Here is a 24,273-nt window from a genome sequence, read left to right on the forward strand (position 1 = left end):
GGACGTGTATCAAACCAATTGCACACGAACTGCTGCACCTCCTCGTTCGTTGTGAAGCGCTGTCCACCAAGGGCTTCCTTGAGTGGCCCAAACATATGAAAGTTGCATGGTGACAGGTCTGGGCTGTAGGGTGGATGTTCTAGGACAGCCCAGTGCGTATCGGCCAATTTTTGTTGTGTTACTGCTGCGATGTGGTGTCTGGCGTTGTCATGGAGAAGCAACACATTTCTGATCGGATTGTCGCGCCTTTTTGACCGATAGGCAGCTCGAACTGAAGTTCCTGAGAGATTTCAAGAACAGTTAAGTGCCGATCGCCTTCGACGAGTTCTCGAACAGCCTCGGTGTTCTGCGCTGTGATGCTGGTGCGGGAACGGCGGCAATGTTTTCAATACGCTCCCGTCTTTTCTTAAATTGGTTACACAACTACTTCACTTCAGCCCATGAAAGGGTTCTTTCTTAATTACGTTATTTGCATTATTCTTTATGGAAAGAATAATCGCCGAAATCACGGCAACGGCTACAGATATCGACTTTATTCATAAGATATAAACTTATATGTACTCATTTCCATTGAAAATAATAATAAAGATACGATCAATACATAAAATTTGTCACCGCGCACGTGATAATCTCAATGTCGCGACATACGATACACGCGCTTCACGCTTTAATTAACGAGGTGTATTATTCGAATCATTGCAAATTATTATTTCCCATAAAAAAAGAGTATCGATAAGTTAATGTTTTTTTTTTAAATAAAGACCATACCTGAAGCCGTTGTTGAGATTTCGGCGATTATTTGTGGCGGACAATTATTCGGCGCCAAATGGAACGCCGAACATGAGTGTTGGAGTCTTTTTTATTAAACGTTATCATCTCACACAGTGTTGTCGACAAACTCCAGGATCTGGTGGCATATTCCGCAGTGTTTTCTGTCAATTCTTCCAATGATATTATTAATACGCGTTCTTCTATTAAAGCGTGCTGAGAAATAAGCCATAAGTGCACTATAATACGAAAGCGATGGAATGACTTTACGCAAAGATCACGCGTTTCCACCCATTAGCTAACGAAGGAACATTAATCGTGTCATTATAAACCACTAATTTCTACAGAACGGAATACGGATGAGATAATGTTTCATGTGGGACGTCAATCTTTATTTATTGTCGACAAATAACCAATAAATGTAAACTGGGCGATAGAGAATAATCGACATGTCAGAATGCACTCGCAATTCAACGCTTTAGTTGATGAAGGTGTATTAAACATATCATCATAAACCACTAATTTCAACACAAATGAACTTTGAAGAATATAATGTTTTTCGAATGACGTCGATATTTTTAGCGATTGCAGAATAAAACCATATACTTTGTCGCCTCACACGCGAATAATTGCAAAGCTGCAACGTATACGAATTTCAGCACCATAATTAGCGAAGATGTATTAATCCTGATATTATGATGGAAAAAATAAGAGAAGAAAATGAAGTACACGCCGTTGGATTCTGGAGTTTTTGCAGCAATAGCGCGCGAAACGGTTTCTCGTAACAAAAAGGCTCCGATACGTGTACGTGGCTGCCCCTTTTTTGAAAATTTTATTTTTAAACGGGGTTCCGGATTTTTTTAACTTCGTACCGCATTGTTCCAAAGTGATATTATTTTATTTCATATAGTTTGTTAATAATGCACAATCGAAGACGAGTTTATTGCAAATAAAGTTTGCTTTCCCGAATTTCATTGGCAAAATGGATTAGAATGATTAGAAATAATTAGAAGTACAATGTAAACAGATAGGAAGTAGAACCGTGTGTCCCGAGAGGAGAAATATTATTTCGCAATAAAAAAATACTAAAATAAATAATTAATACCTAACTTATCGATATTAAATTTCTGTAAAAGTCACTAATATTGCAATATCTTTTCGCAATATTTCTTGAATATTAATTGAATTAGGAGACAAATTTTACCTTGGTATCGTCTTTTGTTTCTATTGTTTTGCACAATGCTTACCTAACTGCGACTGTCATCAGAAGTTAAAATTAATATGTTAACAAAGATAAAACAGCTATTGAACAGCTGCATATTAGTCGCAGCTGTGTACATATCTCAAGATATATATAAATTGTACATATATATCGGTCCTTACTGTATTTGGTGAAACCCACTACGAACAGTGAAGAAATAGCAACTGCTGTACGATGATGCAACTCGCGTATATCCTGATCGCATTCGCGGTTGTTGGTAAGTTAACATATATTATACACATATTAAATGTTTTTACGAGGTAAATGAATAGGCATAAGAAAACCAATATAAAGACTAATTACAAACTGCAATATTAAATAGTAAACGGAACTAATATTTATTCTATCAGATTATGTTGTTAAACTGCTTGAAATGCGACAGAGCCTGCTGACAGGCTATCCGAGTAAATTGGCGGCAAAAACCGAGCAAAATCTATGTCGATCTGATGGCAGATTAGTTGTAGAAAGTAAGCTGATCTTGCTGCGCGCAATTTGGCGACTGGCTCTGTGTAGTTTCTACTGCTAATCTGCTCAGATTGTTTGTCAGCAAGCTCCGTCGATAAAATAGAGGTACAAACACAGATAGCTTTGGTTTTGGTGTACGATTTTTACGACTTTATTTCAATATTTTCGTATATAGAATGAATAAATTTCTGTGAAAAAGGAATAGAGAAACATTTTAAAAATTCCATTACATTTTCAAAATGCATTAATAAATTAGCATGTAAAAATTAGTATTATTTAATTAGTATTATTTGATTAGTATTATTAATTCTTCTTATTACTCCAGCATTGTGATTTATATTTATAGGCATTCATGCAGATGAACCGGAAAGGCTAGTGAACGCTGTTAATACCAGCATAGATAAGTATCCGTTTGCAGTCTCCATATCCAAACAAGGACATCACAATTGTGGTGGTGCCATAATCAATAAACGCTTCATTCTAACCGCCGCCCATTGTGTGGAACCATATAAAGATAAACCCATAATGAATGAAATGAAGGTCCTTAGCGGAACTACTACTCTCAATAGTGGTGGAGTTCTTTACGATATCGAAGATATGTATTACCATGAGAAATATGATCCTCAAAATGTTGGTTACGACATTGGTTTAATTAAGGTAAATCTTCGCTATAATAAAATATTTCCTTCTTCACTTCTTCATATAATCTTGAATAAATAATATAATATGAATAATATAAAACGCTACGCGTCTGTAACATATAAATCTAATAACATTCAATAAATCAACAAATCCGCGATCGATTGTCTTTCAAATAGAGAGAAAAGTTTCTGTCTAAATTTCTTGAAAGTGCTTTTCTTTAAATTCAGTATTCTTATAATTTTTACTCGGATATGTTTAACTAAAATAATATAATTTTATAACAAATATTTTGTTTTGTTAGATTAAACCGTATTATTTGATGGAAGAAACATTATTATTTAAAGAAAATAAGATTTAAATTGTCAGTATAAGGCCATTAGGAGCCGAGCACGGATGTTTTAACGCCATTAAATATTAATATTGTAATATTATTAATATGAATGAATTGTCCGCAATGTGTGCGAAATACATTAAAATTCGGTGCATTAAAGCATCCGCGCTTGACTCCTATGTACTAACAATCATTATATACTGATAATTTATCTTTCTTTAAAGCCTTCAAACTTTAAGACTTATTATATGGGCCGAAAAATATACTTCAATTCGTTCTCATACATATAGTGAGTGTCATATGAGTTTATAAACATCGATTTGTTATGAGGAATATTTGTTGAGGTCTCAATAATCAAATGGTACGGTGTCTTGTGCGGCACATAAGGAAGTTCGGATTCAACTCCTGGCTGGGACCGCATTTTCCACTACGTAATAACTAGAATCATTAAATTGTTTACTAATTTAGTTTTTGATATCCTCCACTTTTCAGTTGGCCAAGGATATCGAATTCAATGATGTCCAGAAACCGGTACCGTTACCAAGCTGCGATGCTCCTATCCCGCAAGGCAAAAGGGTATCAATCGTAGCTTGGGGTAGACTTTTCCATAGGGGTCCTGTGTCGAACAACTTACAGATATTAAACACTTTTTACATGACCTACTCTGAGTGTCAGAAGTATCATACGCAAAAGATTCCTGCTATAGAATTCTGCACCTTCATAGCACCTAGTCTAGGAACATGTAACGTACGTAATTGCATTAACAACGCTTTATACATTGTTATAAGATATATAAAAATTTTATATTTTCTTCGAATACATTACATTGTTCAGTTCGCTCTTACGGATTTAGATTTATTTATTACGCTAAGTTTTAAAGCAACGCTTTTCATCTAGAATCTTCAATCTTGTATTATAGGGTGATAGCGGTAGTGCTGTAATATGCGATGGAAAGATTATTGGCGTAGTCTCTGCCGGAAGGCCTTGCGCCACAGGTGTTCCAGATATAAAAACCGATATCTGCTCTCATATGGACTGGATTCAAAACACCATGATGAATTAACATCTCAAATAAAATTTGCAGACAATTTGCACAAAGGAAAATATTATCATCGCGGAAACTTGATTCGTTAACACATGTTATATTTTTTTAATATTAACCGCATATTCTTCGAGATCTTTTACCGAATCTACTCTTTACTCTTTAAAAGTAGATAAAAAAGCAATAGATGAAAAATTTATTTTTGTGAAATTGAATATTTTATTTTCAATTGAATATTTTATTTTCAAAATCAAAAATTGCAATGATATTACGCTACAAACTTGTGAGAGGTTATTATAAATAACCACAAAGAAATATGCAAATATGGAAAATCCTATAAATGTAGAAAAAGTAACAGCGCAGGATATATTTCCAGCAAACATAGAACATAACTATCATATAAAATAGAAGGAATATGTAATATAACTGCTGTTATATAATAATACTAGATAATATGTTGGGGTTGTTTAATCTCTTTTTTCACTCTCTGTAATGTAACAATTATAATAAAATAACACATCTTTTGATTAATGACAATTACTATCTTACCAATAACAATCCCTTCTGAAATATCATTCATGATTATGAAAATAATTAGATTGTAATAGCTGATCAATCTAGAAATGGCAAAATACTTATATATTATTAGGTGCTTGAATTAATTCCCGCTGTTTCTTGCTACCAAAACTCATGTTTATTTCAAAAGAACGGTACATTATGTCTTATTCAAAATATCGTCCTTCGGAAATTAACTTTTTCCACTTTTCGGGTAACATATAGATTCCGCGGTAGAAAAATTCAGATTCTTTTTAGATGATCGTCGAGCCATTTTTTGACATCTTCGGAAGAACTGAAGTGCAGCTCAGAAAGGTCATGCTGCATCGATCGAAGCAAATGGTAATCTGAAGGAGCAACGTTTGGTAAATAGGGTGGGGTGGTGTAAGACCTCCCATCCAAGTGCCTGCAAGATTTCCTTCACTGGTGTTGCAACATGTGGTCTAGCACTTGTTGTAAGCATAACCACGAGACGCGTCAATTGCTATAAACAAATTACGATCGCACGTTGCCCCGATTACGTAACGTCATCTTGAAGAAATGCTACTCTGCATTCTGGCGTATGCAATGCCGAAATCAAGATGATCAGCGCCCATACCCAAGTGACGCTGACACATCAAAACTATCCCCTCTGATTGAGACATAGGAAGAGGATAAAAGGGACGTGAGATCGAACTCAGGGGGCGACTCTAGACTCTCACCTCTCGGGGACCGACATGCTGTCGGTCACATCAGAAACACTGTATCGGACGGAAAACATAATACAGACAAGTTCGAACGAGAGATAATTTATTGTCACCATCGCCTTCCGTTCTACCGCGCTGTGACGGGCACCCCACACTACTCGCGTCGACTCAACTCACGCAACAAATAACGCAGAAAGATCCACCAATCTACAAAGGCCTACTGCAACGGGACACTGGACAGAGACAGAACATATAACCACACACATATATATGATCCCTTCTCGGAAGATAGTCTCGCATTAAATTCATTCATAACCGACGCCAACAGACAGCAAATAAAGAAGGCCAGGGACTTAATACCGACCTTTGATGGCTCAAGTGAAGAGAGTCTCAAGAAATTCCTGCACGCTTGCAATTATGTTTACGGTCTAATACATCCTACAGAAGAAATTGCATTAACTGAGGCAATAACCTGTACGAAATTAAAAGGACAGGCCATGACGGAGATGGAAAACCGAAATGTAACGACCTACCGAGAATTGAAGGAAATATTAGAGGCATGCTATTCGAGAAAAAGGTCGACTACACGCTTGCAACGCGAATTTAATTTCTTACGGCCGAAGACCGGAGAAGAAGCACGGGTCTACGGAAAGAGAGTCGATAAACTAGCGACAGAATTATACGAGTTAATTAATTTCCAACTTGGGCTGAATGAGAAGCCGTAAACCATAATGCGATCCCAAGCTCCCACTACGCTAGCTGAGGCTATTGCCGGAGCAATGGAGGAAAAAAAGGTAAAAGGGCTAACTAACTACTATGATAATCGCGAAACTGCAAACTTCTGTTGTCTTTTCATGAGATCATAAATCACGTGGTCTGCTGCAGTGACCTAAGCGAGACAAGAGATCTGTTCGTTTTCGCTGCACCGCTGAACTAGTGCATTAAGTTGAAGTGAGAAAACATATACTTGTCTCGCTTCAACTTATTGCATTAGTTCAGCGGTGCAGCGAAAACGAACAGACCTAAGTATACGTTTTCTCGCTTCAACTTATTACGCTAGTTCAGCGGTGCAGCGAAAACGAACAAACCTATATACTTGTCCCGCTTCAACTGATTGCACTAGTTCAGCGACGCGAAAACTAACAGATTTTATTACATAACCTAAAAGTAAATATTTTCTTTCGTAGGGACAATTGAACCATTTTGATACTGATTTCTGCTAGTAAATAGAACCGCAAGGTAAGTTAAGTTACAAAAATGTGTACTAGTTCAACGTTTAGACAAAGAACAGTCTGTTTAGTAAGGCGAAGATTTAATACTCATATTTATTTAATACCATAATTTTATATCACGGAGCATGCTCATATCGCAACATTTCGTCGGTATGACAGGTTTCCTAACCTGTCAAGTCGTCGACTTTGACGATTAATAACTCGCTTCGTGAGGCAGAGCGACATTTTTTCTGCCAAATTCTTTTGTTTTGTGCAAAAACGCGTCGAATAAGCGTAATTTCATCGATATTTGTGCTGATGTGACTAAACTAAATAATTACCGTAATTTTAAATGTAGATTACAAAAAAGTAAATGTGCAAATCTTCAGTTTTAACAACTTACTGCCTTATATTTTCCATATTAACAACTCTACTGGTTGATTGATAGCTTTTAATCAGAATATGAAGAATCACTTAAGTCTCGTTAATTCGTTTTTGTACGTTTCAGGAAAAAATGTTAGAAGTTGAAGAAGAAAGCGCAACAGATGGTTTAAGAGAGTCAAAAGAGACCAATAATATCAAAAGTTGTAACAATTGCGGAAAAGCATGTGATCCTTATGATAAACCAGCATTAAATTGTAGCGGTGGATGTAATAGAAAAATACATATAAAATGCTTGAAAAGAGGCAGTGTACCAACTCCTTTTGTGGGAGATGTTTTCTTCGAATTTAATTGTGCCTCTTGCAGTCAGTCAAGTGAAGAAACAGTAATACGTGATAAGATGCCATGGCTCAATGTCATTGTCTTAACGCTTTATAATTTACGTGAAAAATCTAGTGGTATCAGTAATAGAGGATATTTTCATTGGAAGTCTGATATTAGTACTTTTGTAGACAAACACTGGGATGTTCTATTTAAAAAGTCTATGTAAGTACTGTATTCTTTTACTATGATTTATATAATGTATATTTGTGTGTATTGTATTTATAGTATTTATATATACTTATTTAGTTTTTAAAATCTACAAATTTAATGTTACTTAGCAAAAAGAAAAAAAATTGGACTGGCACTATTTCTGGCACATTATCTCATTATGGTGGAATATTTTTCAAATCTGGCACTATTGAATTAAAAGAGTCTGGATGGTGGAAATTAATGCATACTGATCCTCCGGAAATTTTAATTGCTAGAAGTAATATAACTTTAATACATTATATATTTTTGAATAGTTTACAAAATTGTAATAATTGTGTGATCTTTGTTTGCAGATAATAAAGTGATACAGGATAGAAAAAAAAACTTGAGTACAAAATTATCTGGTAAGTCATCTGGTAGTCCTGCTCAATCAGACTCCAGCATCTCTATTGGAGAAGATAGCAACTGTGGAAGAGAATTGATCAAGCAACAAAGTTTATCATCTCTATATTGCCATGTTAATGTTCAACCCACTGATATGTTATCTGATTTTGTAGTTGAAGATAATGAGCCACATGGTACGTAGTAGACAATAAATAGCAATAGATAGTATGTGATATGCATTTGTGTTATAGGAATTTTGTGAAATTATAGATTTGAGTACCGGGGATAATATAATGTTAAGTAGTAAGAACCATGTTCTTTCAATCTTTGATTTAATATCCGACCATCAATATGAAGATACCAATTTTTTGACACGACCAACGGACGATTATTGCGAGTGGTTGTGTAACATGAGTCCTCCATGGTTGAATGACACTGGCAATGAAGACAAAAACACAAAAGAAGAAGAATATGATGAGGATAGTAATGAAAGTTCTGTTTCTATACAAGAACAACCTATAGCTTCATTATTCAAAGAAACAAGCCGCCGGAAATGGCCTTGGTCCAAAAGATCCGCCATTACTGGTAATTATTTTTTATTGAATTACATACATGGTTTTTATATTATATAAAAATATATATATACGTTTTTCCCATATATATATAGGTGCAAAGATACCACGCATGACACGCCAGGAAGAAGTTTATTTATTACAAAAAGTCAACAAGACTGATCTCGACAAAGCATCGCACCATGTTAGAAGACTATATAGAAAATTAGCAGTACGTAAAACGAAAAGAGAATATGGGCTACCTTTGTTGGACGTCGATTGTTTAGAATCAGAGTCAGGAGCATCTATGGAACTATCGAAAAATAACGACCGAGTATTGGATAGATTTTTCGTCGACGATCTGGGATCCATTTTTGAACAAAGGCTGCAAGGTTATAGCGAACCTACAGCCGTGCATAGTCCCTATACGAATAGACTTTTGAAACCGTTCATAAGGCGAGATACTTGCTCGCAGCCATTATGGTTAAAAATCATGGAAGAAGTATGCATGAAAGCGAATCAAAATAATCCTGAGTGGAAACCGTCACCCAGGGCACCTATCGATTATTCCTACGTTAAACCACAGCACATCCCTGCAATCAACAGTCTCTGCAATCAATTCTTTTGGCCTGGCATAGATCGTGAGTATATTTTGAGATCTTTGAAAATTTGTTGACACAAGTCTCCAATCAAATTGTCGATCTCAGTAGTATTCGCAATGTTTTTTCTTCTTGTTTTAGTGACCGAATGTTTGCAGTATCCAGACTTCACCTGTGTTGTATTGTACAAAAAATTAGTCATAGGATTCGCGGTATTAGTGCCAGATGTTGGATACAATGAAGCCTACATCTCATTCATCTTGACGCGACCGGAATGGCGAAAAGTCGGCATTGGCACGTTCATGTTGTATCATTTAATACAGACATGCATGGGACGAGATGTCACATTACACGTGTCGGCTACGAACCCCGCCGTAATATTGTACCAAAAGTTTAGCTTTAAAGTAGAGGAATTTGTTCAAGACTTTTATGACAAATACATGCCGCCAAGTTCACGAGAATGCAGACACGCCTTGTATTTACGTCTAAACAGATAAAGTATAAAATTTCTAATCAATTTAAAAATGTCTCTTAATACTTGTTTAATTTGGCTCCCGGTTTAGCATCACATCTTTAGCGGATTTGTTTTTGATGTTTTGTGAAACATTTCAGTTCACTTCTTCAGAATAAAGAACAACTTAAAATTCTTAATGCCTACGAAATTCCCTTTTGATTCAATATATATTTTATACAAAATGACGCGACCCTATACCGTACTCGCGAAGTGTTTGAATTGACATATAAAGTGTATAGCAATAGGGTAATTGGATTAAGATACCCGAAATTTGTTCATGACGGTCTGGAATGGTCTTAATCGCCTGATTTGTACCCGTGTGATTTTTCTCTTTGGAGATTTTTTACCTCAAAGACATATGTTACGCCGTATAACTTCAAAACACCGTAGAGCTGATAGATAGTATTCGAAAGTGCGCTCGCAGCATTCCTACATCTATGTTAGATAATGTACTTCAAAGTTCTCGAAAACGATTGCAGTTTCGTGCTGATTCCGATGGACTTTGAAAACATATATTATTAATCCGTACTCGCAAGCAAATTTTTGTCCTTTTTTATAATATGTATTTTGATTATTTAATAATTATATTTCTTTTTCACATATATGATAGTAAAATTGACAAGTTTCCTCCATAAATTGGCATTTTATTCATTTTGTTCGGCCTATTTGTCGTGAAGTAATAACCATTTACTTTCAACATATCCCCATCAGTCATCCTATACTTTTGTGTTATATTTTTCGATAAAGACGTACTACAAAAAACGCCTACATAGCATACTTTATCTGAGAGATATCTTATAGATATCATTTTGGGATATCACAATAACCATAGGACCCAGATAGCCAAATTATCTGTGAAATTGTTGTTGTATTGTCGCCAATTGTTGAAACAATTATTTTCAAGAAATTAGGAATAAAGTGAGACAGCGTTATTCCTGTCACATTGAACTCATGTGAATTCTAATTCTATCAACAGAAAATTGATAGCAACATGTTAACACTGATTTACTATTCAAAAGAAATGATTTGTCACAGCAAATTGATAATTTTTGCTGTCAATTTACTATTAAAAAAATGTCTCACTTTAAAATTAATATTTCTAATTACATCCCTTTATATTGCGTTGTTTTTAAGGTATTGTTATTGGTTTTTGCGTCGAGTCGTAACCATTGATAAAATATGGATCCATCATTACATATATGTGTTCAATAGGTTTCAAGTTCTTGTTAGAGCATAGAGATATAAGAATAGAGGGAACAAGCCTGTAAGTGGAAGTCATAGAAGCAAAGAGAGAGATGGATGCCGAGTGTCCTATCTGTCTCTTTCTAGTCACACGCTGGGATTGGCTGCCGCACCAACGACGATATAGCTATACATTTTTCTCCATCCAATTCAAAGAAACTGTCATTGCTAAAATGATCACTGCAAATATATGCTGTTTTCACTTCAAAATACAAAGGTAGTTGAAGTATATTCAACCATTTACGCCTTATATCTACATCCTTCGGTAGCCTACAACATTTACATATTTTTTTTAATGTAGGAAAAAATAACATATAATTATTTGAGGTTACGTATTTGTACTTTCTTACGAGTGAAAACTGCGGTTACATCCAGGATAAGACTCCGCCTTGCATTTCAAACAATGCCTCATTTTTTAACAAATCGCGTTCAATTATTATTTTGTTAACGTTCGAATATTTAACGAATTTTAATTCTACACACATGTGCACGCATATTTACAAAACGAAATTTTAGTCTGCTTTCTCCCCTCCTGACGTCGCGTGGTCGTCTTGGTGGCTTATTGTAACAACCAATCACAGCGCTCGACTAGAAAGAGACAGATAGGACACTCGGCATCCATCTCTCTCTTGACCTCTATCATTTCCACTTACAGGTAGCATATATCCCTTGTTCCCTCTATTCTTATATCTCTATGGGTTAGAGCGATATAGGGGAAAATGAATTATAACAGAGCACAATCATGGCGCGTTTACTGAAGCTCTCCACCAATCCAGTACGTCTAGAGCGTCGAACTTATCATAATGGTACGTCCCTGATAAATGGGGACGTTACAACGAATTATTCAACCATTGTATAAATGTTGTGTTTTCTGAATGCAACCAATGGTTGTGTAAGCGAAGCAACGCTGGAAAACGAAGTGATAGAGCCGGGTACTTGAGAATATAAGAATAATAACATTTTATCGAGAATATTGAAGAATATTAATAATATTGTGTGCGTGTGTGTGCGCGCGCGCGCGTGTGTTACACATATATATAACGATATTATATAATCATATATATAATCCATTTTGGTAGCAACGTGGTTATTGACACTTGTCATTCTCCCTAAGTGACACTTTAATTCTTTTTTTAATTATTTGCGCAATGTTTATATACAAAACAACCAGAAAGCCTGCGTCCTTCTTTTCTTTGTAGTGGCTAGGAAAGTCAGAAAAGATACGCTCCATAAAGAGGAAGCAGACTAACAGCGATAGTTTTTCAACGCCACTTTGCATTGCGGTGGAGAGAGCATAATACACTGGCTTTTCTTCAGTGCATGAAATGGCACCTTAAACGCTTCCTGGGCTGCTGTTTTCAGTGAATCCAGCCTTTGGCGATGTAATATGACGACTCAAGAAGAAGAGGATTCAGTTTTTTCACATAAAATATATAAGAATGACCCAATTTTATTTAATAGCTATGTCGGGAAAGATAGTAAGATAACAATGAAAGACGAAGATTCTCACTGCGGTATCGTTTATACGATCGACCCAGTATCCGACAGGTTAGGAAAGCTGTTGAAATATTTTAAGTTTGAAAAGTTAAATTGAACTAATAATCATTGTTTTATTATAATTCTTGATGCTATAGCTATCATTTGAAATATATATATATATATTTTTTTTTTCTCAAGAGTATTTAGGAGTATAAATATGTAAAATATTTCAATATTCTTATTTGATCATTAATTAACTTTTTTAATTTTTTACTTCACTTGTAAATAATGATGTTATTTTCCAGTGTTGTACTTCTGCAACCTAAAGAAGCTGCAAAATACAATTTGAAAATAATATCTGGTCATTCAATAAAAAGTATTGAAGTAATATCTGAAACGGACAGGAATGTGCCCGATTTATTTCTACTGTCTTCCACGAAAGTTTCTCAAGAAAAGGTTACTGAAAGGAAAAATACCATCAAACAATTATTGTTGGAGAAGCGATTTCCAATTAGGGAAGAGGGCGATGTTCTAAAAATTGAAGATAGTGTAGTGATAGAACCTCCATATTTTCCAGAAAATTGCACATGTGCTAACAGTATCATTTTTAATAGAATAAAAAGTATTTTAACTTGTATAAATAACTAAATAAAATATATATTGTATTTCACAGAGATAAGATTTTCCTCTATGATATTCTACTTCCTATCATATGGATATGATGTCATAAGATTTAAGGATCATTATATATGCACAGAATGAGATATCCAAAAGTATAGTTCAATAAATTAGCCTTTTGTAGTATAATAATAATAATAGTAATATATTTTACCAAAAGAGAGCACTTGTTTTACTAATTACAAAAATAGCCTTATGATTGTTGCGAGTGTGTACACTGCAAAATTCAGGAATGTTAAAAACTGCCGACAATTTTATAATGGATATGTTTCGTTCATTTTTCCAATGACCTACGCCGGTACACATTAAACTTCGAAAGAATCTTCCTTATCTTCTAATACAAAATAGCTTTTTGCTTCACAGAGCAATGTCATTGTTTGTGCGACGCTAATACCTTAGGAATGTGCTAATTGTAGAAAGTAATTGCAGTGACATTCCTTGTATCTTATACTTTTAGCAGAAACCTGTATGATACGCAAAATTGTAGAGTAACGCAAAAATTGCGGATTACGCGATAAGAATATAAAATTCGTACGTGTTCTTGGACCGACGTTGTTTTATCGTACCTGGCTGGTGAGAATACAAAAAAAGCGCAGTCGAAGAGAATATAGCTTTACATCAATTTTTACCGCGTTGTCAGAATTAACATTTGTTGTCTAAACACAACGTTCGCACGTTCAGGATCTTTGTGTTGAGTACAGCGCCATGCGGACAACGCAAAATCGGAAAAACATATTTAACGTTAAATGCATAAAGTGGTCGTCGTTCGTACGTTTCGCTGATCTTATCGCTTTTACTGGAGAGATTGTCAGGAGAATTTTACTCATTGATATCAAATTATTTTTTCATGATACGAGATGTACAAAATTGATATTCCGTTAACATAACGTATCTTGTGTGTCATTAGGTAGCCTCATCCAGTCAGAAATTTGATGCAGGGATATACTTAACACGGAACGTTAAACTGTACAGGGTGTTCCCCTATAATTGGCTGTTCCTTTTTATCTTCTAAACTAAAAGAGACCATCCATAATAAATATATATTAAATTAAATAGTTCTAACTAAACTTTATTATGAGCATAGTGGTTGTCTATAACAATTATTTAAGTTAGAGAATTTGCATTAGCTCGACTCTTGTATTAGTGGTTGATATATCTGATTGTATTCAGTGTATATAAAAATACATTAAATTTATTAGCACTACAGGTCAACCGATAATATGCAGAAATTGGAAGTTGGCCACACGACAGAATCGAAAAGGTAAAGGTAGTAACTATTCATAAAACTTTATACCGACAAACTTGTAGAACTTGTAAAATAATCCCTTTATATAGCACATCGTTGTATTCGTCATAAACAGCGCTACAACTTTCATTACATTGAAATATTTATATCACCGTAAAAAATTATATATATATATATACCTCTTTGTTTTCTAACTAAAATAATTTTTATAGACAACCACCATAATCACAAGAGTTTAATTTAATATATATTTTTTATGGTCTATCTTTTTTAATTTAGAAGATAAAAGAGAGCGGGTTATAGCAGGACATCCTGTATAATATGGAAACATAATAGTATATGGAATACCTAAAACCGCTTCAGAATAACTACAATATTATTTAGTATGCACAATCTGTCTCGAATAGTACTAACTGTTCAAAACTATTTTGAGCCCTAAAAACCAGAGCTGTCCCCTTGTCCACAATCTTGCTTGAAGACGTAAGCAGTAAGCAAATTTGACTAACTACGATCGATTATTCTTCTAATAAATAATCGTGGTTGATCAATTTGATTACTGCTAAAAGCAAGTACATCTTAAAGCAAGTTTGTGGACAACAAGTATAATTTATGGCATCACGTGAGCAACTCATCCCATAGCTTTCGATGCATTTACAGCACGTTCAAGTTTCAAGCTTAAATTAGACTCGCTCTAGGAATATATCGAAACTTGCAAAATTTCACACAAGTTTAAAAAATTCTATTTTATGTATGCGTTATCGCTGTACCTATATATATAATGGGATCCTTTTAAAGTTTACAACAATATTCTCAGCCATCAGAAGCTAATTGGCTGATAATCTAAGTGACAATAATAGTATAATACAAGTGAGTCTATTAAACCTTTTTCAAAATACAGGGATATATTACTGATGTGTATGTATAAGCACTTGGGATATTACGTAGAGAGACTTACAACATTCATAAGATTTCAAATGTGTTTCTATTTAAAATAGTTCACATGTCAATTAAGGCTCCGTAGTAGTCGCTGTGACCATCCTTGTTTAATGACATCAGAAGTGAGAAAATGCATACCAAGATTCTTTTCGTTACACTTTCAAATAAAAAGATATATCCACAAAATGACATTTGTGATCGATTCAGCACACTTGTAAAACTGGACGAATACTTTTATTCGGACAATAATAAATAGCCGTAAAGTTAACATTGGCAAAATCGTGAGAAACGCGATTCTATATCAAGTTAATTTTTCGACTATTTATTGTTTGTTCGAGTAAAAGTATTTGTTCAATATTACAAGTGTACTACATTTATTACAAATGTCATTCTATACATATATCTTTATTTGTAAGTATAACATAAAAAGTCTTGTCGTTTTCTCGCTTCTGTCATTAAACAACGACTACTCCGAACTACTCCGACTTAATACTACTGTATGTAATGTAAAGTTTTAACTGCAGTTTTAATCATATATCATGTATGAGAAAGTTCAGCATATGATGCTGAATTGATTGAAAATTCTGAAACTTGTCTTATTTATCTCGTCGCACTTGATATGATAATGAAGAACAATAAATTTAAGATACGTTGTGCTGAATAGGTCGTAATGCGCCATATGACAAAATTCCTTTGTTCATCTTCATATCATGATACTTTTTTTCTTTTTTTATAAAAATAACATATCGTGAATTGAAATATGACTGAATCTCTTGTGTAAGCTCTTATGCTCATGTATCATTCGATCTGTTGGTCATATGTGACGTTCACAAATCCTACGAGATCATAATGATGGCAGTACCTTTAATGCGTGTGTGCATATGTGTTATTCCAACAGCAATGTCGTTGGATGTTCAGCGAAGCGAGAATCGATTTTAATATGATTTTTATTATTTCACTGTTTAAGTCAATATCACGTATTATTTTACGTTTGAGACGCGCTCATTCTCTCTTTTATGCATCCAAAGATTCTATTTCTTTTTTTTTTTTTGGAAAAGAGGTCTTCAATGATTGAAAAGAAACCACGTTTTTCATAGATTCCAATGATATATAAATACATGTATGATTATGGAAATAATTATATATGAAAAATTGCCCACATACCTATAAAGGTATATGATAGGTTTGAACTTCGTTTTGGCGGATGCTTGTTTGTCAATTATTTCCACTATATGTAAATAAATAGATTGTACGAACGTTAATTCAAGCGATTTTGCATACCGCAAGATGTGACGCGAATAGGCATTCAAAGTGTAGGAAATTCGGCAAGTTTACAGTTGCCGCGATATCTTCAGCTCTGTATTTTAATGCTATCTCAGAACGGAACTTTCGTTGCACTACGCACGAATACTGTGAACATTTGTAAATAATATAATTACCGCTATATATCTATATATTTCGTTGATAATTTAATAGTATCAACTTTACTGAATCCTTTTCTTCAGTAAATACATACGGATCATCACAACTGTCACAGGCATATGTGAATCACTATAAGTGTTAATACATTCGTATTTTTCTTCGTGATCTTATTAGAAAAGCGCGAGCTTGTTGTAATAACTATAATATTGTTTTCCCGTTTGATGTACGAACTGTATAGTATCTACACATATATACTCCCCATTTATATAATTACTTCCATTAATATTCGCATATGAATTAATTGTTTGTGACATATTATTTAGCTTACTTATATAAAATTTATCTTAATTATAAAGTCATGCATAGCTTTTTGTTAACTGAAATTCTTTCTTTTAAAAACATACATTATACAAACGACGTGACATTTTTTAATATTACAAGAATATGTAAACTGAATAATATTTTTTTATTGGAATCCTTCGAATTAACATTTAAATTTATATCCTACGTTTTATAACATAATCAACAGTATTTCCTACAGATGTGCTGCGATATCCGAATAATACCATGGTATTATTTTATATAAGTAAGCTAAGTGGGAGTAACTGAATCTCGTGACATTAAAGCCCTTGGCTACTTCAGTACTCCTTAAATAAATTGTCTAACGAATTATTACTTTATGAGGTAGGTCATTCTGTTTCACTATCGGAGTAATATTCTATTTTTGTAGTAGTACGAGGTTTCCTTGAATATCTTAATCCTAACGTGTCAGCGATATCCTCGATATGCGATAATACCTGGAAATAACGGTAAAAATTATTAAATGAAATAAACAGTTTGATTTTTAATTACGCTACTTACGTAGTCTAACTGTTCCTTCGTATGTGCAGCGGAAAGACAAAATCTAATTTTGCCTTCCATTATTGGCGTTGCTGGGAACCCGACACCAACAGATGCAATCTTACGCGCTGTCAAGGTACGCACAACAGCACTGTTGAACATATTAACGAAATATTTTGTATATTTTATACAAATAAATTCGTACAAGCACATGTACACATATTTATGCTTTATAATTCTATTTTTTAAGTACATATTTTTTAAAATTATATTCTGTCATTTTCTTGTATTATATTAAGGAGATTCAGCGCTACACTCTACTCAATGACTATTTTATTAATAAAATTGTTCACAATGAAAAAAATTATTGTGCAACAATATTAATGGGGCAAAATTATTTTTTAGTTATTTTGAACAATTTTATTAATAAAATACTCGTTGACGCTGAAATTGTTTTTTTATTTAAAAAATTATCATACATTAAAACATGAGGAAATAAAAAATTAAAAGTAAAACTTTCATTTGATGTAAGTGCCCAAATAGTAAGAAAAGAAATATGAATATGAAACATATTTGTTATTGTATTTGATATATAACCAGTTTGATTTAATTTGAATTAGAAATGCATCGACTATATTATAAAATAAATATAGAAGTGAGATCACCATAGATGTACTCAGGACACAACATTCGCTCAATAGAGGATAAATATCATTTTATATTCTCTTATTTCAACATATTCTGTATTCTATTTCCTCATTTCTGACGTCATCGAACAAGATGATTGCACTGAGAGCCTCAAGGAATATTCTCACTTGAAATGTCGATTTGTAGGTAATTTTTAGAAACATTTTTTTGGAACAACTATAAGATGCAACTCTGAAATTTTTTATAGATATATATCTAAATTTTTTTAACTGTGTAGTAATTTCTACACATGATAATCTTCCACATTAAAGTTATAATTTTATATAGCATTAGTTTGTAGAATAAGTTTTGTATACATAATTGTCACCGCTGGATATTGTAGATCCTTTAAAAACGGCGAAAAAATTATTTAACTATAAACTTGTAGTTATTGTCTCTACTACGATGGAGAATAAAAATTGATTTTTTATGTAATAGCAAGAGAAAAATTGATTCTTTATAAAATTATANTTGCGAGACCTTAAAAACCGAAATATTAAAGATATTGATTTCGTCATGGTAGAAATGATATCCACAAGATTATAATTTTAAGTTTAATCATTTTTCTGCCGTTTTAGTTTCAGAAGCCAACGTTAGGACAACAGTGGCAATCAACTTGTCGTATTCAACACAAAGTTATTTATAACTTTATTAATATTGAAAATAATAATATGTAGAAATTATTGTATATAATTAAAGCGTAAATGAAAATTTGTGCAAAACTCCAGAACTATATTTTGTAGTTTTTTTTCAAAAAAAAAATTCTTAAACTCACCTACGAAACCAAACATCCAAATGATCAAATACCCTCTTAAAGCGTGCTGTTACGCAAGTTGCAAATTTTTAGAATAATAATACTAAAGAGAATAGGTAGCAAAACTGATACTTTAAATTATGAAAATAATATCCTTGTTCTTACCCGATTTTAGAAAACAGATAAACTAGCATAGGCACAACGGGCGAATCCTCGTTTCCATAAATTATAACACCAATTTGATTCAATCTGCGTCTAAAATATCTCGTATTCCTAGCTAACTGCTCGATACGTTTTTCACCTTCATTTGTGCCATCTTCTCCCATGACAATTCGCATCGCCGTGATAATTTGTTGTGCAACTGGCGGAGCCATTGCTGATCCGTATGTGTGCGCGTGACAATATATCTTCAAATGGTCTATCAATGCCTGAAATCAATATTCCGATTGAATGCTCGCACGCTCACGTCGGGAAGCATTCAATGGCATCGACACTAGAACGTGGATTATTCAAATGATTAAATTAATAAATTATTAAACTAGTTAACAAATTACCTTAGTACCGGCTATATATCCTCCCGCCGAGCCAAAACTTTTCGTGTACGTTCCCATGAGTATATCAACATCACACGGATTAACGTTGTAATAATCGCAAATTCCTCTCCCGCGTTTTCCCATAGAACCTGTACTGTGAGCCTCGTCCAAATAAAGGTAAGCCTAAATTCGACGATTAGAATTTCAAATTAATCACAAAGAAGTCTCAAATCAAGTTGATAATCGAGACTGCTTACGAACTTTGTATTTCTTTTTCAGTTCTACTATCTTGGGTAGGTAAGGAATCGAACCCTCCATGGAATAAATGCCCTCGATAATGATAACTATCTTTTTCCAAGGTGCGCCAGTCTGCGGCTGTCCAAAAACGACAGCCCTTTTCAAACATTCCTCTAAATGTTTCACACCTATGACACAAATCATGATTTCTTTATATTTCCAAATAACAAAAAAGATAATTAGAGTCGTTGAAAGGTCAGACATGTGTGCGTTGTAAGTGATTATTGTATCGAATACATACTGTTGTGTTTGAAGACTCGCACCACCGCACCCGATGATAGTCGCAGTCCGAGAATAAGCGACGCGTGATTCTTTGCATCACTGAGAACTAGACAACCTTTCCCAACTAAAGAGGGCAGAGTTAGAGCATTCGTTGCGAATCCCATTCCGAATACTATGGCATCTTCTACTCCCATAAATTTGGCAGTCAGTTTCTCCAGTTCATCGTGTATCGGCATAGTTCCTAGCGCACGATAAGAACAGTTATTTAGAAAAAAGGTCTAGAATTTCGTTATTAAACATATACAGTCTTTCGTAAATCACAGTGAATCTATGAACCTGAACAAAATTAGCCCCCCATTTTTCGAATTCACTTATTTTAACAATTGTGCGGATTTATATTAGGTCTGTGCTATATTCTGCTTGAATTATAAACTTGTAATATAGAAAATACATTAAGAAATATATTAAGAAATTAAAAAAACGACTTTTTTGGCCAGTTCCAACCCACTTTTCGATTTTTACAAATTTTTTAATTGTGCTAAATTATGCTAACATTGTGCTAAAATAGTACTTTTAAAAACTAATAATAATAAAAGAAATAGAAAAAAAAATCGTAAACAAAACAACAAAATTAACGTTTACATTTATATCAGTTAACGATTTAAGTGTACCAATTCGGTGCTTTTTTTTCATGAAATTCAAAGTTTATTCACAAAAAGACAAGTATACATTTAATATTTGAAATAATCTCCATTATTTTTTATGACTTTATTCCATCTTTCGGACAATTAACGAATGTCCTCGCAAAAGAAACTTGGTGGTTTTAACTTGATTAATCGATGCTTTTTCGGACCTCGTTAACTGTTTTAAAATGCGTCAAAAAGTTTTAAAATGATACTGAAGCGACTAAAATATACGGTAATCCGACGGGGCTAAATCTGGCGAATAAGCCATATGAGGGAGAATTTCTCAGTCAAATATATAGGTGAGATTCTTCATCTCTTTTGCGGAAAGAAAAAAATAGAAAATAAATTTTTAAATAATCAAAATTTTTATTAATTTTTCGCACAACATAAGGTTAATAGTTTGATAAAAAAGAAAGATATATTAGTATTAATTGACAATTAATTTTTTGTATAAATATATTTATTAACATCGGATGTGATTTGACAGAGCTAATATTTATATCCTTATACGCAACTTTCAGATAGAAAATCGAGCCGTCGATTACCGTTTTGCATCGATGGAATATTCAAGTAAATGTTTATTTTTGTATATAAGTGAGAGCTCACAAATCATATGGATTAGGTCGAAAACGAAAGTTGCACATAAGAATATAAATATTGCTTACGGCAAATCACACCCGACGTAAATAAATATATTTATAGAAGATTGGTTGTCAATTAATATTAATATACCTTTCTTTTCCAACAAAACTATTAACCTTATATTGTACGAAAAATCAGTACAAATTTTTATTATTTAAACATTTATTTTATTTTTCTATTGCTTCTTTTCGCTCACAAAGTAATTAAAGGATTACTATTTTATTAACAAATAAAGAGAAAAAAAACACTGCGAAAAATTCGGACTTACGAGAGTCGTTTAATAAGTCCTTAGAGAATATATGAAATGATGCTATTAATATCAAACTGATATAATAGTTGACATTCATATCATCTTTCAAACCTCCATGTACAAAGTTTTAAGCAGATTCATCAATTGGTTTTGTTGTGATAGCTATTTAAAGGGAATTACAGTTGCCTTTTTTTAAATGGTTAAAATCGAGACTCGAACAGTCATTAAATATTTTTTAAAGGTTTGCGAAAATGATCGAAGACATGAATAATATTTTTGGCAAATTCGCAACAGTATATAATTGAATAGCTGAATTCAAACGTAGTCGTATAAGCATAAGTGATGAACAATGCTCAGGTCTGAAAATAGTAACAAATCCAAAAATGATTGAAAAAATCCATGATATCGTGTTAGAAGATTGCAGAGTGAAAATGTGGGAGATTGTTGAGATTGTACGTAGACATCAAACGAGTTTATAACATGTTATACGAAAATTTGGATATGAAAAAACTATCTACAAGGTGCCGCATTTGCTCAAAATTGATTAGAAACGAAGTGACTATTTCAAAGCGTTGTTTGGATAGATTCAAGCGTTATCCAAATAATTTTTTGGATCATTTTATAATTGTTGATGAAACATATGGTCTAGTCTGTTTTCTTAGCTATACTACTGAATTGGTGCAAGTTAGAATAAGACAAGTATTAATTTTTTTCATTCTAATCTATTGTATCAATTCAACAGTACAGCTAAAAAAGAACAGACCAGTAGATCCACCATTACGTACCAAAGAACGGTCAAAACAATAAACTTCTCCTGATAAACGTGCGTCGAAGAAAGCAAAAACAATGTCAACAATTCGAAAGGTCATGACATCTATTCTTTTACGATGCTCATAAAGTACTGTTTATTGATCCTGAAAAAAGGAAAAAAAATCACAGGAGAATATTATGCGTCATTATTGAATATTTTAACAATGTAATCAAGGCGAAATGTCCCCATAGGGCAAAGAAAAAAGTGCTCTTTCATCAGAGGAAAAAACCAATTCACGTGTCTGGAGTTTCAATAATCAAACTGCATGAGTTTCACTTAGTCAACTATCCGTTGCATTTTCTAGAATTAGCGACTTTTTCCAGATTTGAAAAAATGGTTGGGTGAAAAGATATTTGGCTCGAATATTGAAATAATTCATTCTGTAAACGGCTATTTTAAAGAGAAAGATAAATCGTATTATATGGAAAGCATGAAAAAACTTGAGTATCGTTGGACTAAATTGAGCTTGAGTGAGATTATATATATTATGTTGAAAAGTTATTTTACTCTAAAAAAATTATATTTTCACATTTTTTCTAAGGACTTATCAAACGATTCTCATATGCCTCAGCAGTCAGATCTCCTACTGCGCTACTACGCACCGCTTCGAACTTCGGCTATGCTACACCGGCTTACAGACCAGTCACCAGTGAAATCTTTTTTCATTAATTTAAAATCACGGCCATTTACACCTAATATTCTACGTTTGTACTTAGAGGGTCCTCCCAGTAAACTATTAGAGTTTGGTTCACATCTTAATTTATAAATTCATGTGGTCCTTAGATAAATTAATTGCCTGGTCCACCATTAATCTATGGTACAATGAGCAGTAGTATGTTTGCAAGAAAAAAGTAAAACAATTTTGAACAAACATATATACATATATATATTAGATTAGGGAAAAAGTCTTTTTACAAATTGCGGATAGATGGAGATCTGGTCGATTTTTGACATGGTGCTATGACATATTAGGTTATATATCGTTGGAAAGGTGCCATTTCATAGAACATTTTAAAATAAATTCATCCTAGATTTGAACAATATTGATGTATTCAATCAAATTTGAAAATGAGTGAAAATCTGGAACATTTTCGACACATTTTACTTTTATTATAAAAAAGGGAAAAATACTGCACAAGACAAAGAAAAAATTTGTCATGTTTATGGAGAGGATGTTTTAACTAGACAAACAGTAGCACATTGGTTTCGCCGATTTCGAAATGAAAACTTTGATGTCAAAGATGTACAACGTTCTATGTCCACCTAATAGAAAATGTCGATGAAATTTTCCAGAAAATTGAAGAAAATCGTCATGTGAGCAGCTATGACATAGCTAAGGAGCTAAATATCGATCATAAAGTCGTTTTGAGGCATTTGCTTAAGGCTGGATACATAAAGAAACTCGATGTTTGGGTGCTACATAATTTGATGCTAAAAAGTTTAATGGGCCGAATTTCCATTTCCGAATCGCTGCTGAAACGAAACGAAATTTACCCATTTCTGAAAAGATTGATAACGGGCGATGAAAAGTGGATAACATACGACAAAAATGTTCGAAAAAGATCGTGGTCGAAGTGAAGTGAGGCATCACAAACGATCGCAAAGCCCGGATTGGCGCCAAAGA

At 33.5% G+C, this 24,273-nt stretch overlaps 4 protein-coding genes across 7 annotated transcripts in view; 3 read left to right on the forward strand and 1 right to left on the reverse strand.

Moving 5' to 3' along the window:
* Nucleotides 1–2,004: 2,004 nt before the first annotated feature.
* On the forward strand, nucleotides 2,005–4,987 carry LOC106741975 (chymotrypsin-2-like). The gene is made up of 4 exons (XM_014614478.1): nucleotides 2,005–2,246; nucleotides 2,841–3,151; nucleotides 3,960–4,214; nucleotides 4,387–4,987. Exons 1-4 carry the CDS (start codon nucleotides 2,204–2,206, stop codon nucleotides 4,528–4,530), a joined length of 753 nt encoding a protein of 250 aa, XP_014469964.1. The 5' UTR covers nucleotides 2,005–2,203; the 3' UTR covers nucleotides 4,531–4,987.
* A 1,775-nt stretch (nucleotides 4,988–6,762) lies between these two features.
* LOC106741886 (cysteine-rich protein 2-binding protein) lies at nucleotides 6,763–10,057 on the forward strand. Of its 3 annotated transcripts, none has more exons than XM_014614286.1 (7): nucleotides 6,763–6,989; nucleotides 7,470–7,888; nucleotides 8,005–8,153; nucleotides 8,230–8,454; nucleotides 8,531–8,845; nucleotides 8,928–9,452; nucleotides 9,522–10,057. In XM_014614286.1, the coding sequence occupies exons 2-7, from the start codon at nucleotides 7,476–7,478 to the stop codon at nucleotides 9,905–9,907; spliced, it is 2,013 nt and encodes a 670-aa protein (XP_014469772.1). In that variant the 5' UTR covers nucleotides 6,763–6,989; nucleotides 7,470–7,475; the 3' UTR covers nucleotides 9,908–10,057. The 3 variants fall into 3 exon arrangements, with proteins under 3 accessions (XP_014469772.1, XP_014469775.1, XP_014469773.1); XM_014614289.1 differs by having other exon boundaries at nucleotides 9,552–10,057; XM_014614287.1 differs by lacking the exon at nucleotides 6,763–6,989 and adding an exon at nucleotides 7,145–7,330.
* Nucleotides 10,058–12,050: 1,993 nt separating this feature from the next.
* LOC106741900 (gem-associated protein 6-like) lies at nucleotides 12,051–13,316 on the forward strand. The gene is made up of 2 exons (XM_014614315.1): nucleotides 12,051–12,714; nucleotides 12,951–13,316. Exons 1-2 carry the CDS (start codon nucleotides 12,554–12,556, stop codon nucleotides 13,291–13,293), a joined length of 504 nt encoding a protein of 167 aa, XP_014469801.1. The 5' UTR covers nucleotides 12,051–12,553; the 3' UTR covers nucleotides 13,294–13,316.
* Nucleotides 13,317–15,297: 1,981 nt separating this feature from the next.
* The window catches only part of LOC106741899 (serine palmitoyltransferase 2), a 33,406-nt gene continuing 24,430 nt past the window's right edge, over nucleotides 15,298–24,273 (reverse strand). For both annotated transcript variants that reach the window (XM_014614314.1, XM_014614313.1), the window contains 6 exons: nucleotides 20,280–20,501; nucleotides 20,003–20,166; nucleotides 19,763–19,924; nucleotides 19,374–19,636; nucleotides 17,789–17,918; nucleotides 15,298–17,724 (listed from right to left, as the gene is read on the reverse strand). In XM_014614314.1, coding sequence (XP_014469800.1) covers nucleotides 17,617–17,724; nucleotides 17,789–17,918; nucleotides 19,374–19,636; nucleotides 19,763–19,924; nucleotides 20,003–20,166; nucleotides 20,280–20,501 — 1,049 coding nt within the window. In that variant the 3' untranslated portion in view covers nucleotides 15,298–17,616. The remainder of the gene's footprint in view (nucleotides 17,725–17,788; nucleotides 17,919–19,373; nucleotides 19,637–19,762; nucleotides 19,925–20,002; nucleotides 20,167–20,279; nucleotides 20,502–24,273) is intronic.

Source organism: Dinoponera quadriceps, unplaced genomic scaffold, assembly GCF_001313825.1.
Source record: "Dinoponera quadriceps isolate SergipeBrazil2010 unplaced genomic scaffold, ASM131382v1 scaffold458, whole genome shotgun sequence".
In the NCBI taxonomy this organism is placed as follows: domain Eukaryota; kingdom Metazoa; phylum Arthropoda; class Insecta; order Hymenoptera; family Formicidae; genus Dinoponera; species Dinoponera quadriceps.

Excerpts from the sequence above, each read along its gene's own strand:
- LOC106741975 (XM_014614478.1), top strand. The coding sequence starts at position 2,204 with ATGATGCAACTCGCGTATATCCTGATCGCATTCGCGGTTGTTG. Across the intron at positions 3,152-3,959 it reads ACGACATTGGTTTAATTAAG|TTGGCCAAGGATATCGAATT; the intron begins GTAAATCTTCGC and ends TCCACTTTTCAG. Across the intron at positions 4,215-4,386 it reads CTAGTCTAGGAACATGTAAC|GGTGATAGCGGTAGTGCTGT; the intron begins GTACGTAATTGC and ends CTTGTATTATAG.
- LOC106741886 (XM_014614286.1), top strand. The coding sequence starts at position 7,476 with ATGTTAGAAGTTGAAGAAGAAAGCGCAACAGATGGTTTAAGAGAGTCA. Across the intron at positions 7,889-8,004 it reads GTTCTATTTAAAAAGTCTAT|CAAAAAGAAAAAAAATTGGA; the intron begins GTAAGTACTGTA and ends AATGTTACTTAG. Across the intron at positions 9,453-9,521 it reads CTTTTGGCCTGGCATAGATC|TATTCGCAATGTTTTTTCTT; the intron begins GTGAGTATATTT and ends CGATCTCAGTAG.
- LOC106741900 (XM_014614315.1), top strand. The coding sequence starts at position 12,554 with ATGACGACTCAAGAAGAAGAGGATTCAGTTTTTTCACATAAAATATAT. Across the intron at positions 12,715-12,950 it reads ATCGACCCAGTATCCGACAG|TGTTGTACTTCTGCAACCTA; the intron begins GTTAGGAAAGCT and ends GTTATTTTCCAG.